We start from the raw sequence: 18,177 nt of genomic DNA on the forward strand, positions 1-18,177 counted from the left end.
TAGAGAGAGAGAGAGAGAGAGAGAGAGAGAGAGAGAGAGAGAGAGAGAGAGAGAGAGAGAGAGAGAGAGAGAGAGAGAGAGAGAGAGAGAGAGAGAGAGAGAGTGAGTGTGAGAGAGAACAGTGAGAAGGCATCCGCTCAGAGGCAAACAAATTGATCCCGTAACACTCAGCTATAGAGAAACATCTTTCAATGCACATGAAAGGAAATCACATACCCAATGCACCACATACACACACGCCATACATCACCAAGATCACACACCTACACACACATACGGTATGCCTCCATTACACTGCTCCCATACACACATTCACACACACAGGCACACACACAACACTCTAACTTCACACATGCAGTACACTCCACATGAGTGAATACAGACACACACAAGCACAGACAGACAGACAGACAGACAGACAGACAGACAGACAGACAGACAGACAGACAGACAGACAGACAGACAGACAGACAGACAGACAGACAGACAGACACACACACACACACACACACACACACACACACACACACACACACACACACACACACACACACACACACACACACACACACACACACACAGCAACAATCGCTGGAATTTCCTGGATGATGTCTGTTCGATGTGAAGAATGCCAGATATAATCAAAGTTCTTTCGGGAACATGAGAGAGGGTCCTCCTGCTCCGCGCTGGCCCACAGAACCGTTTCATTTAAGACAGACCAACAGCCCATTTGTCCTTTGCAAACCAATCCGCCGTTTTGCAATGTTTCGTAATATCACAAATCACAGCCAAATTAACACTTAGGCTAACTCTCCACCAATTTTTCAAGTGGAAAATGTACAATATGGTATGTTCCAAAATTATTGTATGCTCCAAAAATACAACATTGATGAACGAGAATTCCTAATTTTCCTCACAGCTTTCCTGTTGTAGTTGTAGTGCATATGTGCGATATAAATTTGCTGCTACCATCTGTGCTTTGCAGGAGACAAGTCCTGTTAGAACCTGCTAGGCATTTCCAAAGAGGAAACGTCCTTCAATGCTCTTTTAACCTTTAGTTGCTCTTCTAATAATTACTGTGTTTTCAGGACGTGTCCCTTTATTCACTTGTTCATACTGTATGTGTGTTTCAGCGCTTCTGCAGACTTTTCCTTCCAGTGTGCCCAACGGAAACTCACAGTGGGTGTGTAAGAGCTGAAAAGAAAAAAAAGGTTTCCATTGCAACCTTGTGTAACCGTGTCATGTGTACTGTCCCCGCTCTATGGTAGTAGAACACGACTGAAACCTGTGTCTTGTTAATTACTCTCAAGGCCTGTTCAGGCCCACCAAAAAATGTGCTGGTGCTCCGGTATTCACAATGAATCGTTCGGGAATCGGAAAGTTGGTTCTAAAGTGTTGTGAACCTAAAAAGCGTAATGACAACAGGGGGAACCATAATTACAACGTGCTGTGGGTTAAACTGGGTCACACGAGGGTAAATGAACCACACTGAATGAATGCAGGTCATTCACTGGAAAGCACGTTGGTTTACAGTTCTACATATTGGATCAAACAGAGAAATGGTGATACGCAGAGAAAACAATATTATATCATTGTGCAAGAAGGCAGTATCGTGATGCACACTTTCAAAGTACTGTTACCCTTCATCCAGTTTCAAATGTGAAAAAAGCTAATTCATTAATTTCAAAAGATAGTTGGAAAAAATCGTGGGGTGTATCAAACCATAGCTCAAAGATCATGATATGATCTGAATTGTGAATTGAGTGTATCGTCACAGCCCTAGTTTAAAGTGTAACTGGTGTGGAAACCAGCACCAGCACTGCTCTGGCCGGCCTGCAAACAGCCTCAGCGGAGAGAGCAGCACACTCTCAACCCCCTCTCCAACCCTTGGAAGGCACAGCTCGGCCAAGATGGGGGTGAAGACTCCATATGACTCCACATTTCCATACATGCAGGTTCTCACGCTCATACACAAAGGTTAGCGGAAAGAAAACAAACATTTCGCCCTTTAAAAGGGTATGGCCAGCCAGCGTGGTCTGGTCTTTTTGGTGCTTATGGAGAAAAAAATCTCTCCAGGACTGCTCAGGGCAGCTTGAGGATGTTGTCAGTGCTTGGAAAAATCAAAATCACCACAGCTGCGCCTGGCTGGCAGATTGGTGTTGCCAGATTGGGAGATTTAGGATCGGCCATCGGCAGTAAAAAAAAAAAAAAAAAAAAAGGGCACTGGGTGGGGTTTTCTATAGATGCATGGCCCTAGAAATCAATGTAATTTAGTTCAAACTGGGCGGGATTTACAGTAGTGCCTCCAGGCTGTTTTTGAGCATTTTTTGGGCTGGAAACCATCGGACACATCTGGCAACCCTGCAGGCTGGCATACTGAGCAAGGGCATAGGGCGAGGGAAGGCATGCAGGGCTTGCCATTTGTGACGCCCTTCCACTCTCCATTCCATCATCACAACACTTACTCTCCTCTCCACTCCACTCCACTCTTCCTTTAACTTACACTCACACTAACACATGCATACAGTACGTCAGCACACACACCTTGCACACGGCTTCCCGCAGGCACTATGTGACCTTGCCAGTAACATTGTTGCAGTGAGTTAGCTGACAGGACCTATATTCTACAGATCCATAGATCTGCAATCTCTACCCTTACTATGGGGCCCGCAGGGGTCAAAACTGGTTGCTGTCACACGCACAAAACACACCTTAAAATTTGTTTCCTTCTCTTATCCTTACAAGCACAGGAAGACACTGTGAGACAGTACGAGCAGAAAGAAAAAGTCACCAAGATGCTTCACACTCCCCAACGATGCTGAAAACCATAAAAATGTTGTCAATTGTGCATTGAATCACACCTCTGACAGAAAGTACTGCACTACCTACGTTTTCAATTTGTCATCTGCTATAGACACACTACTTGACGTGCTGTTAAAGTTGTGACATGAATGGAGTTGAGTCAGTGACGTACCACTGTGTGTCTTAGCGCTGTGTGGTTACGAACTGTTTAGGGGGAAAAGTTTAGGAGGAAAGAGACGTCTACATGAATCAGCTCTGATCTGCATTTGTTTGCTGCTGTGCGGTCAACTACCTGGGCAGGAAACCAACAAGCCAAAAGGCAAAGGAGTATGAGTCAAACAGATCCCTGGTTTTCACCACTGACTGATTATGCAGACGGTCTTTTTTAAGATATGTTTTTAGGCTTTCATGCCTTTATTTAGGACAGGACAGTGAGAGGATTTTTTTGGTATAAAATGTATGTTTGTGATTTTAATCTCTTTGCTTGCAAACATCTACCCTGCCTATTTTGGACACCAGATGGAAATTAGCCTTTGGACTATAATCTGGCACATATATGTATGTATATGTACTGTATGTATATGTTCATTAATGTGCAATGTCCTGGAAAAAATAAAAGTAAAGTAAGTAAAGGAAATGAGTGGGAGAGAGAGAGAGAGGGGGGGGGGGGAGATCAGCAAAGGACCTTGGCTCAGAGTCAAACCTGGGTCGCCGGTGTAATGGTACTGTATCTTAGCTCATTGAGCCACTACGTCCCCAAGACAATCTAAGTTTAGGTGTATTATGTGTCCTAGTAGCTGTATTAGGTATAGTAAAGCAAAGTGAGTGAAATTCAGCTTCAAAACGTATGAAACTGACCACCAAAGTTACACGCTGAAAATGTCTCAACACCAGAATGGCAGACACCGCATCTGTTCAAAGTCAAATCTGAAAATGCAAACGACATCTCTGAGGGCAAATAAAGCCCTTCGCAAGAAAAGGGAATGGGGTGCTTGAGGAAATTCTGAAAGACAAGATGTGATGGCCAGACAAATATTCACAAACTATCCAAAAAACAAGCTTCTAACAGGGGCCAATTTGCGTCATAGGAGTTTCATACCAAACAGCTTAAAGCACGGCTCGACACTGGGTGAGGAAAAGTTAAGTACATGACAGGGTAGAGGCTGCATTGCAGATCTGATACAAAGTTAAATCCAAAAGCCCACAAGAGAAACTCCCATTATCATTGTGACACAGCACTCCACAGCAGACATTGCTCACTGACACAAGAAATTGTATTTTATGCATGACCCATGCAAAGGGGCAGTCTGAAACAGCGCCCGAAGAGAGCAGAGTGGCGGGACGGTACTAATCTCATGGTACCTCAGTCGTGGAGGAGGATGGGGGAAAGCACCTGTTAATTACTCCCCCCACCAACCTGACAGGTCAGGAGTTGAACTGGCAACCTTTGGGCTACAAGTATGACGCCCTAAACGCTTACTCCTGACTACCCCTCTACATGCATGTAGCAGAGAAAAAAAAACTTCAGAGAGTGCTTTGTACAAAATCAAGGTTTGAGTGAGACATGATACCAGGAGAGAGCTAGTGAAGACTAACTACAGAATTAAAAAAAATATATATAATAATAATATAAATAATAAAAAATAACTGACAAGTTCACACTTCCACTATAATGACGACAGGCTTAAACAATACTGTGGGGAATCAATTTCAGAGGGAAGATAAAAACATTGCCATTTATGTACTATTCTACAGTACAGACTCAGAGTGAAGAATCATTGGCTCATCATGCAAGCTGTTTGCATGCCGGCAGGTTAGTGAAGGGTTGAAAGCTCAGAGTGTGACATAAACTGTCAAACACACAAGAGAACATGTGATGACAGTCTAGGGTTGTTTTGCAGGAGGTTTGTGACGTCCACAGACCCCGTTGTCTATTCTAAGCATGAAACACTGCCACATTTTGAAGTCCCAGACAAAAACCTCTGGTCTTCGTCTGTAAGGTTAAGGTTCATCCTACAGAAAGACACTGGTGATGCCTCAAGATTATGCGATAGCTATATTAAAAGCAAGATTTGAAAAAAAACCAGCATGTTTAGGAGGGCAATACATGAACTGCTGAACTATTCAAAGGAAAAAACTCATGTGCGCGTGTATGAGTGTGTGCATGTATGTGTGTGGCCACTGACCTTTTACATAGGGGCATACTACTCTCGAATGCGGTTCATAAGAGAAGGAACTGTACAACCAGATCAACTGTTGTATTGTGTTATATAAAGTGATCCAAAAGCATTTGGCAAGAGAGGAACAGGAACTTCCTGTAATCCAATGAGTGCTTATTGTCTGATAACAGGTGTGCAGCATGGGGGGAATGACCATAGTGACACGTAAGTCTTATAAAGACAGTAGTGTAAAAAAAATCATAGAGTTAATCAGGCTTTCATTCTTCAATGAACAAAGTCGGAGCTGATCCATTCCGACATGGATGTGCGCTGCGCTGGAATTTCTATTGTTCTGGTCACCGTATTGAAATTGTTTTGTCAACAAAAAAACAAAATGGTGAGTGAGCGTGTGTCTCATGTGGTCCCTATCTTCTTCGTCAGGTGCAGAGCAGATGGCTAGGTACTGTAGGGGCAGATGAGGGTAGGAGAGAGCAAGAGGTGGGGCCAAGGTGCCGTTTTGCTTCGTCAGTAGCCTACCATCCCTTTTGGAGAGGAAATGCCAACAGCTGTTGTGGTACGCCTCAGGCACCCCGAGCTGCATCACAACACAATCAACTGGCGCACAAAAAAAGCCCATCAAGTGCATCGCACCTGTTTATGAGGATGATCAACCCTGACCCCAAATTTGCTCTTCGTATCCTTAATCAGACTAAGACTGTGAGGGAGATGAAGAATATTAACAGACATTAAGAAAATAATTCTTAAAAACACCTCAGACCTCAACAGCACACAAGACCCTTCCCCAATTCCTGAATAATACATAGAAGTAAATTGATCATATGTTACTAAATAGCTGATGACTGTCGGACCGTTAAGCCTAAGGTTGGTGAGTATTAAGGCACTTATCACATTTCAAAAACACAAGTGACTCATTTGGCGTTCACATCATGTACCCTGGACGGAGGCTTGAAGGCTTTGTTCTTCTCATTCTCTGGTGTGTTTGTGTGTGTTTGAGAAGCTTGTTGACGGGGTCTTAACCAAAAATGTAATTCTGCGCCGCATGAATGAGCAGCCACATGTTTTTTTCTTCCCTTTAGCCAGGCATTTCAGATCTTATTTCATACCAAAAAAATATGAAACAGTCTATCAGGACAGGACGTCTCTCTTTGATGCCTCCTGTCTGCTGATCGGGGAGGGCTCCACAGGTTCGAAGTCGGCAAACAACATATGACATGGATTTCATCACTGTCACATTTGCACTGACCCATGAGCTTCCTGCAGATAATGAGTCAGGATGACTTTTTTCCTCCCCGTCTTTTTGGGAAACCACAGCAGACCGTCTGTTCACATACTGCTTCTCTTTTCTTTTTTCCCCAGTTTTCCAGTAAACTTCTGGAAGGCCAACTCCTAACGTCTCTGGTGGACATCTGACAGATGCCGTGCCAAGGAGGGCCCTAACAAAAGCTCAGGAAAATGTCTTGGGGCCAAGCGGGGTTGAGGAAAACAGGGCTGCCGAAGAGGAGCAGCTTCAAGTACAATTGACAAGGAAGCCTACCCTCGGCCTCTGTGGTAGGTGAGCAACCATAGGAGAAACCCCTGTCTCAGTTCCTCTCCTAAATCATTACCTGATTGCACAATGTTTACTGTGCTTACGACAAGAAACGTCTGGTTTCTCTGGTGGTTTTACAGAGGTTACAGAGCAGACTAGGAGAGAGCATAGTTCGAAAACATAGGGATATACTTTATTTCCAACACACATAAGCACTCAAGTATGCACACACGCACAAACACACACACGCACAAACTGGTATAGTGAAATTGTTATTTTTTGTATAGAAGTTGTATAGAGCAGTGGTTTTTAAAGTGGGGGCAGGGACCCCTGATGGGCCACAGGAGGTGCTAGGGGGGACGCGGCAGGTTGGAAGGAAAAGTATAGAAAAACGAAATAAATGTATACATAAATTGAATAAATAATGTATACAAAACATAATCAAAATATAAGTTCAACAATATTCCCATTAGTTAAGAACCGCATTATAATAACCTATTGCATCTCTGAACGTTGCTACATAAAGTCATTATTTTATATATCCCAGTGAAGCGCTGACTAACAGACCTAGACTATGGTTGTAAACGCGGGTGTATAGAAAAATAGTGTGGCAGCGACAATATGACAGGAACTGATCTGTTATGATTGTTATGACAAAATGTAATCTCCAGATGACACATAATAAAATTTATACCATAAACAGGCAATGATTCAATGACTATTCATCTTATAATTTGCTAGAACCTTTTGTTTTACTATGCCCTCTGCCTTTTGTTTACTATGCCTCAACATAAAATTAATGTTTTTTAATCATTACTGAAGTTGGCCCAATGGCCATATTTGTTTTTCATTTTGTTGTTATGGCTAGATACAGGTTTTGAAATCAGTGATATCAGGAACTCAACAGACAATAGTATTAAACGTGTAACCCTAACCTTGGTCCTTATATAATACCGGTACTATTAATACACATGAAGGGGGAATGTAGACCCTACTGTTTCCCTATCTTGATGCTGAGTTTTGCTATACAACCTTGGTCTGCAAACAAAGGCCCGCAGGCCAAATCTGGCCAGGGCATGGCCAACTCTTGGTTCGACATGAGGTCAGAACAAATTAAAACATAAATATGAGTGATTTTCAGTCACCAAAACTTCAGTGAGTCATATCTCTCCATTCACAGAGAGTTAGATCTTATGCTAACAGTTTCAAAACAGACATTGACAAGAAGGGAAAATGGCAATGCGAAAATCTGTTCTCTGTCCAGACATCTAACTTCTGTCTCATTGGGTTGGGGCGTTGATTTGGCCTGCAGACTCATTTGGTCTACATAATTTGGCCCTTGCAGAAAAATAATTGGAGACCACTGCTATACAATATTCAACAAGTGTGATATTCATATTTATTCACCTTTAATTTGGGGGCTTTTTATATTATTTTCAGCACATATTCTCTCTGCTCTGTGTTGCCTTATGGATGATTGTAGTGATGGCAGAGGCCAAACTGTATCTTGGATGATGTACGGCCTTGTCCTCAGCAACAGTGTTACTCATAAGTCATGGCTCTGCAACAACAGATAGAGGAACATATGTTTAGACTAGTAAAATGATAAAGATATATGGCGAAGCTCACCTGTTGTTCTTCCTCGCTTTGGGGGTCAGATCTATTCTGTTTGAATTTGTCTTTCTCACATCACTGACAGACCACTTAAGTGTTATAAGTGGGGGTTCTCCTGTTGCCAAATTCCTCACTCACTCGACCACATAGATACAAGCCTTCATCAAAATTCTGCCAAGACACGGCTCAAGAGAGGAGATGTTGGCCAAGGGCACGAAACACATGATCATTAATCAACTCTTGAAGCTCAGGTCAGATTTCACACCTGTTCTGTTGGAGAAGCGCAAGTGATCATAAGTAAAACTAGGTGCACTTACGGAAATAAGATACAACTACTGTATGGTCTTTATTATTGGCATGATGATTTTCTTTTTATTATATTCTGACATTGTAATAATTAAAACCCACATTTTGGTTGAATCTACCCAATTGACAATATGGCCTCATTCGACGATGGGTGTGGATAGACTGAGTTGATACACCTCTGTAACTCTTGCATACTTGAACACATTGTCTTGGGCACAGCTTTAGGATTTCAGTGTCCTGCAAGTCACTACAAAACGACAAAGCAAACCAAAATCTGGCAAAGGCAATATGACTGCTAACACTAGCTTTGCTCGCAGATGTCATAATGAGCAAGACCAGACATTTTCCCAGCAGGAATATTTGTTTATTTTGAGCAGAAAACGATCATCTTCATACAGCGCACAGTTCTGGTCTTGGGTCTGTCCCAGCCTAAGCTTCAACACTACTGATCCATCCAACATTCTTTGAACCCAGAGGCCAGAAAGCTCTTAGTTGGTCTCTGAAGCCTATTTAAAGCTCAACACTGCAGTGCTCCTCTCCAGCCTGCTTAAGCAGCCAAACAGTACTGCATGTAGACTGCCAAAATGTAGACGTTTACAGCTATCATGTATGTTTTTAACACTTTTTGCCTTTTCTTTTTTTTACAGTAGGGGCTAAATCATCTGCTTTTGAATGTACTCAACTTCCCCTTTATATCTTGTTGTGTGTGTGTCCCTAGATGCTGATTCTGTGCTGCGTCTGTCTACATCTTCATGGGCTGTGCTCCAGGGTTCCAGGGTTCCAAGATTCTAGGCTATAGGCAGGTCAGGGCCCACAACGAGCAGCTTCCCCTCTACAATGCTACCCTTCTTTGTTTGGTTTGGTTCTTTGTTTTTTGTTTGCTTTTGTGTCTTCGTTGGTTATTGGATAGCTGAGAGTATGAAAGGAAAATAGTGGGGGAGAGAGACAGGGCAGGGCTGGCAAAGGACCCAGGCCATGGGTCGCCATGCGCATCCAAGCCCAAATGTGGAGGGCTTATGCTGCGTGTAGACCAGATATGACCAACTCGACCCAGGTAGCTGATGTCGCTGAAAAGGTTTCGCCATGAATTCACTTTATTCACTTTGGACGTGACATTGACATGCTTTATTTTATTTAGCTAATCACATTACAGCTCTGGCTTGACAGCCTGGGACATTCAGAGATATTAACATTCCAATTGGTTTTGGTTGAACCGCGTCACAGCTCATTACCATATTATTAGCTTGACTTTGAATTGTTTAAATTCGCCCTGGTTTGCTCCTGGCGAATTCGCTTTGGTCGCTTTAGTCGCCAACACGCCATACAGTATAGAAATAATTACTTCCGTCGCTCAAGTAACGTAGGTCGCACTTGGTATACACAGGGTTCATACACTTTTTCACCATTTTTTTTCCATGACTTTACCATGACTTTTCCAAAACCTTTTCCTAAATTTCCAAGACCAAAAAAAAAAGACCAATCGCCGTGGCACAGGGTTGGGGGATATTATATATTACATAGCCTATATTATAAATATGCTAATATACAGTATTTATATAATAGGCTATGTTTCACTACAGGCTATATGCTGCCTGCCATTATACTATTATGTTGAATTACCGGTATATTAATTATATTATTCACTAATATTGCATTTATATTATTCACTTCCGGTGTAGGCCTTGAGTAAGAAACGAAAACGAATAGGCCAATAGGAAATTAGGTCGTGAGATCATCATGAAGAAATTTTTTTTAATATCAACATGACCATGGGGGTAGATGCTCATCCTGCCCAAATAATTTAGAAAACATTGATTCTAATACACATATACGCTAAACCGACCCATACATGCTACATTTCTGACTTCTTCAACAGTTGGGGAGCACTGGACAAGAGAGGCATTGAGTAGTTCTACTTAAAAAATGTCTGGTTCTGAGAGTGCTGTGTTGCAGTGCGCTCACGCACCCATCCATGCCTGTGGGGACCCAGGCTTCATATCGAGCCAGGGTCTTTTCCCAACCCTTCCCCATGTCGCTCTCCTACTACTTCCCTGTCACTTAGTCAGTGTCCTGTCCAATAGAGGCCTTACCAATATTGTAAAAAGTTGTCTACAAAAGAACGTTGTGTGTAACTGATGTTAAAAGTACGTACTATTACAATTGCAAATGAGGAAAAACTGCATGAAGGACTTTATAGAATTTAGTAAGCCACCCTCCATGGCCCTAGCCCGGTTCTGTGTGTGTGTGTGTGTGTGTGTGTGCGTGTGCGTGTGCGTGTGCGTGTGCGTGTGCGTGTGTGTGTGTGTGTGTGTGTGTGTGTGTGTGTGTGTGTGTGTGTGTGTGTGTGTGTGTGCGTGTGCGTGTGCGTGTGTGTGTGTGTGTGTGTGTGTGTGTGGCTCTGGAGCCCCCTGGTGGACCTCCAACACACACAGAGGTCTGGGACACTAGCAGAATTCCACTTCTCCAGCCAAAAATAACCAGAGCATTTATTGCTTCAATATCAAAGGCAGCTCGCATTGAGGAGTAATAGGACAGACTTTAGACTTGCTGCTTTAGAGATCAACAGAAAACGTTTTTGAAGGAATTTGTTGGTGGATAGGACGGGCAGAATGATGGAAAAAGCCATGCTATCTGAAGGCGAAACCAACGCATGCTCTCCCAGAGTTAGCAGTGGAGCTCACCAAGCTGCGGGGAACTACATGTCAGGCAAGAGCCTGGCAACGACGGCCCATGACCACACTAAGTAATTAGAAACTGTAGGGTGACCAAAGATGACAACAACTAAGGGTTGTTTTGCAATTAACCACTGAGCAATGACAATGCAATAACTGTTTTTCAAATCATTCTTTAATACTGTCTTCTATGCAACATCATGGAATAGTCTGATCAGGGGGTGTGTGCTTACAAAACTCCTTCTTCGTCTCCTATCTGGAATTGCTTTGCTGACTAATTTTGTTAAGGAACTTTGTCCCGGGAGCTATTGGTCTTGTTGCTCTACGCGACCTTGGAAATACCCAGAAGACTATTAACATGAAAGGCGAAATGCAACATCCAACCACTTCCCACCAACACTAGTCAAAGACTTTTGCGAGGTTCACATCAGCACGACATGACACCTCATCCATAAACAACACACTACGGATGGCACCGACCGCAAGTGACACTTTTACAATGTGACGAAAAGGGGACCACTCCTTGACTCTTTAAAGGCACCACACTGAAGAATTTGGAAAGCATCGATTCAGTAAGTAATGGCCTCCGAGGAGCCCCAACGGCAGAGAGGGGAGGAGGTGGGGGGAGCTGAGCGACCCCGAGATACGCCACATAGAAGTAACTGCCCTCTCACACGCTTCACCGTTGAGGTCACCGACACAACAAGAGCATTCATAGACCCCAGTGTCACCGAGTGCTATGGGCTGCAAACGTCTGCACATACCTGGCAGGGCCGTATTTACCCTCGGTCACGGCTTTAATCATTTATGACGGCTTTAATGGTGTCGTGGTGCTTGTGAGCGTGTTAAGTAGAGCGTGTCTGGGGGCCGAGTGCATCCCGCTCGCGGGACCCTTTAAATTAAAGGTTGACTTAATAAAGTCTCCACGAGTCGGCCGAGTGTTTGTCCGAGGACTTGTAACACTTCTGACAGGATTATTCAAGCATGATGTATTGGCTTTTCCAACGAGGTTTTAACTCAAAGTGTTTGGCCTTCCCCTCTGGAGACACAGGGAAAGGGAAAGGGATTCTTCTCATTCTCTCACTCTCTGTGTGTGTGAGTGTGAGTGTGAGTGTGTGTGTGTGTGTGTGTGTGTGTGTGTACATGTGAGAAATAAAAACAGAGAGAGAGAGAGAGAGAGAGAGAGAGAGAGAGAGAGAGAGAGAGAGAGAGAACGAGAGAGAGAGAGAGAGAGAGAGAGAGAGAGAGAGAGAGAGAGAGAGAGAGAGAGAGAAAGAGAAGTGTGTGTGCGTGTGGGTGTGTGCATACACAGTACAGTACTGTCAAAGATCAGAACGGATCATGTTGGAGACAGAGAGAGGGAGAGAGTGAGAGGGACAAAGAGTGACAGATGGAGAGCAGAGCAGGAGAGAGTAAAAGGGGGAAATGACCAAGCACCGAGAAAAAGGCCCCCGCTCTACAAATTCTCTCTAAGGAGCAGAGGGGAACAGAGAGAGCAAGGGGAAAAGGAGGGGAGGTAAACGAAAAAATAAAAATGATGAAGAGCTCATCTTAGTGACAGGAAACCCCCTAAGAAGGGGGGGGGGGGGCAAGAGGAGAAAGTCTCCATATTGCTGTCTTTTCCCCCCTCCCTGTTATTTAATCTCTTGACCTTCTCAGTGGCGGGACATGGCGAACAGAGGTGTACCGTACTGTAAAGTCCCTCCCGCAAGTGGTTTTCTTAGGATAGCTTTTTAGTTTTTTTAAAAAATGTGACATACTTCCACACAAGAATTATGGATGGCTTTCCCCTTACCCCACCTCACCCTACAAAACCCTACCCTACCCCCGCACTCCTCAATGGGCCGTGCACTGCTGCTGCCACATTAATGAAGGAGTTGCACCAACGAACCACAGAGCCTGTGGATGTTTTTACAAGGCAGAGTTAGCGGGAGACACCGTTTGGTATCCAAGGCAGTTGAAAGGTTGTGAGAGTGGTGTGGGGTTGGTTGAGGTTGGGGGTTGGGTGGAGGTGGACAGGGCTGGACTGGACATCTGGCATACAGGGTATTTTTTCGGTGGGCCGGCAGACAGTCATCAAGGGCTGGTGCTTTTGTTTCGGCTTTTTGTTTGAAAAATTCTTTAAGAGACCAGCCCACAATTTAGATGGGGTGGTCCATCTGTGCATCCTTAATGTACAGTAGACTGAGCCCATTATAATTGTAGTATATGGGTAAAGGGTGAGGGGCTGGTCCATGCCAAAAATGCCCGGGCCGGCTTGTGGTCCCAGTCCAGCCCTGGCGGTGGGACTGGATTCTGTACATATGAGGAAGCTCAGGTGGCGTTTCAGAGGGGCGCCGTGAAACGACCCAACATGCAATCACTCATTTAAATTGAGAGCGCTGGGTGGAATCATGGGAAAATGGAATGGCCGTGTTTTTACAGTGTGCGTAATTGCGGCACGAAGGGAGTTATTCAATCAGACATCTCCGGCTCAAATTGAAACAGGTTCCTTCTCAGCCTCTTTTCACATGAAAAGCAAACTATAATTAAAAGCAACACACAGCCTATTCCTTTTCAACACATTACAAAAGGTCTATGGGCTATAACACATGATCATATTAGGCACACAAAATCATGTTTGTCTTCTCATAGAAACCATGAAACATTCACTCATTCATTTATTCATTGAGCGCAGTTAGATGTAAGGAATATTCTGAATTTAACAGAATTGTGGCAGTATTCGGTTTGCACACGAGCCATGAAAAACTCTTTATTTATTCTGAATATGGCTATGCTCTGGGAATATTCCAGTTGCAGAATGCTGTTCCGCACATGTCATCGGACTATTCTGGAACTTGTTTTAAATCGAATACTGGCAACATTCCCTTTGAAACCAGAAAAGTCTGTGCATGTAACTGTGCTGCATCATTCACTGCCCTCATATATCCCAATATCTAAAACGACAGTATGCGTCGAAACATGTCAGGTAAAAGATGAAACTTTTACATGTCTGAAGTATAAGAAAAACCCACGTTTTACTACGACAGACATAATGAGCGCTATACATCTATTCTCCCAATATCTGCCCCACCTTCAGGCCAGGGTCTTTCCTCATCATGTCCAGGATGATGTAGCAGCCGATGGAGTGGCCAATCAGCACGAGTCGTGTGTCCCTCGGCACATGCTGCTGCAGGAAGGACAGCTTGTGATCAATCTGGCCCTGGAGGCCAAACACACCCCTGGACTCTGTCACGTACGAGTCTGCAACGGAGAGAGAGACAGAGAGAGAGAGAGAGGCAGAGAGAGAGGCAGAGAGAGAAAGGGAAGGAGAGAGAGAGAGAGAGAGAGAGAGAGAGAGAGAGAGAGAGAGAGAGAGAGAGAGAGAGAGAGAGAGAGAGAGAGAGAGACATATTGGTGTGACAAAATGCTGAGATATATAGAGCAAGAGAGAGGTAAAAAAAAAAGAATGAAAGAAAAAAAAGACAGCCAAAGAGGGATCAGTCACTGAGGAACACTGATGTCCATCGTGCACGTAATTCTTCGCCTGACATTCTTCTCTGCTGGTGTGGCAGGCACCTACTCACTCATCCGTTTTAGGAGAAGGTAAAACCCTTTCATTCATCCAGTCACCTACTTACTGTGCAGCTGCCCCCCTCCCCTCCCCGCCGCTACGCTGCCTTTCTCACCCACTCATTCATTCATTGGTTCAATCAGGCAAAGTCTTCTCCGGAGATCCTCTCAAACCCTAATGCTTACTGCTAGCACACGAGCCCATGGGATGCGGGGTGGAAAGAGCGCTTTGTATTTAAAAATAAAAACGGTCCGGCGAGCTGCTGCTGCTGAAGTGTCCAAGTACATCACCGCAGCAGTGCATAAAAGTGACGGCCTGTCACTGGACGACCATAGGAGCCAAGACCATAAAGGAAAACCACTCCAATCTTTTTTGTGTATTGTTCCTGTTGTTTTGAGAACCATTAGTCCTTCATTCTTATGGCTCGCTACATTTTGTGTGTGTGTGTGTGTGTGTGTGTGTGTGTGTGTGTGTGTGTGTGTGTGTGTGTGTGTGTGTGTGTGTGTGTGTGTGTGTGTGTCTGTTCCCCCCCCCCAAGCTTAACATGGAATTAAATTACAAAACAAAACCAATCCCAAACAGCACCTAGCATTAAGTATTCCATGCGGATTTCAGACATCTTGATCTTGTTTCGCCATCATTTCTTCAGAGATGGATAAAGTAACGTTTTATTGAACAATTCCGGTAAGCCTGCCCCAGAACAATGTTTGGCGGACACAATTAACATTTTCTTAGCAACCGTAAACCGTGCAGTAATCTTAAAAGTACTGGAACAAGAAAGGACGTCGGCATGCCAGAAGAAGGGAGGCGAGGTAGACAGAGAGAAAAAAACAGTCTTCATCTCTAAAATGTACAACGCTTTAATGACTTCGCAACCTGTTGACCTCTATCAAAATAACAAAAGAGGAAAATACCAGAGGATAAGGGAAAGTGTCAGACAGAGAGAGAGCAAACATGGAAATGTACTGTAAGGGAAAGAAGAGTAGACAAATAAAAATAAAGGTAAGTGGAAGGGGAGGGATGGGAGGATGGGAGACTGGTGAAGACAGAAAGAAAGAAAGAAAGAAAGAAAGAAAGAAAGAAAGAAAGAAAGAAAGAAAGAAAGAAAGAAAGAAAGAGAAGGATCGGGGTGGATAGAGAGACATAGAGAGAGGGGGGGGTCATTTGAAGCACTGAAGCATAGGGGTGAGAAAAGGAGATACACTTTATTAAAAGGAGCGAGTAGATAGAACAAATGTGTATTGTAATATATATGTATGGAGAAACAAAAGAGGGGGCATGTCATTTGAGGAAATACTGCATGCATCATTACACTTCTCATCAACGACACCAGGATGAGATAAGAGCAAGATCAGGAAGCCTGGAGGTGTGACAGCATGAAAATAATTTATATTCTGAAAGACTTCACATGTTGCGAGATAACACCGAATGACAGAACAATCGATCAATCAGGAGAATGTTAAACTCCTCAGAGGAGTGTCTTGTAAGGCGGAGAATTTCTGAGCTACTCAGATAAAGGCTTTCAGATAAAAACCCAGTGATATATACTTCAGATAATTTTTACTTGTTCGGAGGGAAACTCCTAGGATACTTTGATTTTTATCAACACACCAGCCTTTTCCTGATGCAATGTATTCTGCCACCCATACTGATGATTTTCTGAAGGTATAAGTGCTGGGCTCCTCCAGGCATGACTGGGAATTCCTCAAGTACCCCTGTGCCATCCTCTGATGGTGGTTGTGATACAAGGAAAGAATTTAAATTTAAGTTAATGTTGATACCATCTTTATCTTGCTTCATCTTTATCTGTGCTTAGACTTTTTGAATAAGTGCTTGGACCGAGGATCTATTTACTTCAGTTTTGTTTTGCACTCTCCAAGAGCACCAGCTGATTTTCAGGGATAATAATAGCGCTCTACCTGCTCTTCTTTTAAGCTAATGCTACTTAAGAATGTATTTTACAGAGTCCTCTGATGACTAGAGGGCCATCTCAAAATAACGAGCTGCACGTAGTCTTTGGACTACAAAACATCAAGACGCAACTAACTTTTGCACTTCACCACTATTGCTCATCTCCTGGCCCTAGTCAGCGCAAAAAGAGAAATTCAATCCCGCCATTGATCTTGGCCCGAGCTGCCTGCCGACGTCATCCAATCCCTCCTCAGCGGCACCCCGATCCTCCACTTCATTGGTCAGGCATCTGGCAAATGGCGTTTGATGTTTGCTGATTCAGCAGAAGGGATCCCAGAATGTGTCACCCCGGGAGACTAAACAGCAATAAATTACACCACTGGCCTTGTCAGCGAAGACATTTGTGGCCTTTAAATATTATCCTTTTAATTTGGTTTTGGGTTTCAAAGTCAGATGATCAAAACACGTTAGTGTTTATATGAAAAGCAGGAGTGTTCTTTTTCGCATGGAAGCCTTGGGGTGGGACCGCTGCATTCGGGACATGACATTCTGCTGATGACCGCATTGTGGAAGAGCTTTGAGGGCAATTCGACAAAGCCAGCTTTCCTCTTCTGATCTTCCTTTACAAGAGATTAAAAAGAGAGAATTACAGGGATGTCCTGAGTCTCCTTCCAGGTCCATAAAGCACCTCTACTACTAATGTCTTCTACTAAATGACAAGTTCAATGAGTCAAAAGAGGAAAAGAGAAGAAAAGAGAAGAAAAGAGAAGAGAAGAGACTACCTCTTTTCAAGGTATACTCTTCTCTCTCTCCCTCTATCATATTCACTGACGCTATAAACCAGCAAAAGCTGTTCATCAGTTACAGTTATGTGCTACTTACATCTTCAGTTGGAGAAAAAATAAGGTGGTGCTTCATTAACGTAAACAAAGATCAGATGTGTGGCTACTCCTTATATATTTACAGTGTGTGTCTAGTTCTCACCCAGCCCCTATTTCCCCCTGGTTTTCTTCTCCATTGCTCTCCTTAGTTCTGGCTACTCCGCAGAGCAGTCATACTTGTTTATTTAACTTCACAGAGGGGGTACTGTTGAATCCAAGGCCTCGAGACCATTAGCATCGCAAGCCTCTGCCGGCTAAGTGGACCACCCAGAGCAGACCTAGGAATGAGGCCGGACTCCATAAACTCAGAGGAGTAGCCAGACTGCACAAACTGACAAAGTAGCCTGACTAGCTAGGAACTCAGTGAGGGGCAGCATGCCAGAAACTCTGTCGGACTCTCGAAACTCCCAAAGACATCACGGATCTGACCTAACCCCATCGCACCCCACCCCTTTTTCAGCCCCTCTTTAGAAACGAGCTGCTGCGCTTTTGAATAGCTTTTCAACCACAAATCTGGGATGGACATACAGTATAGTAAGAAACAGGAAAGAGAAGTCACCCCACCCAGGCCTTGAACCCGTGTCTATGGGTTCTCAAAATTCAGTGATTGCAGCACCCAAGATTTGCACTCCCTGGAAGTTGCAACAACATTTACTACAACGATTGCAGTCAATCACAGGCCTTCCTTGCGACAACGCTTTGTCTGAAAGAGCATTAGGTGCCAGGTGGC

At 43.9% G+C, this 18,177-nt stretch overlaps 1 protein-coding gene across 1 annotated transcript in view; it reads right to left on the bottom strand.

Moving 5' to 3' along the window:
* Nucleotides 1-18,177, bottom strand: part of ldah (lipid droplet associated hydrolase) — an 86,667-nt gene that overhangs the window by 34,455 nt on the left and 34,035 nt on the right. Inside the window, exon 4 of the mRNA XM_063223934.1 lies at nt 14,176-14,345. Coding sequence (XP_063080004.1) covers nt 14,176-14,345 — 170 coding nt within the window. The remainder of the gene's footprint in view (nt 1-14,175; nt 14,346-18,177) is intronic.

This window comes from Engraulis encrasicolus, chromosome 19 (genome assembly GCF_034702125.1).
Source record: "Engraulis encrasicolus isolate BLACKSEA-1 chromosome 19, IST_EnEncr_1.0, whole genome shotgun sequence".
NCBI classification, from domain to species: domain Eukaryota; kingdom Metazoa; phylum Chordata; class Actinopteri; order Clupeiformes; family Engraulidae; genus Engraulis; species Engraulis encrasicolus.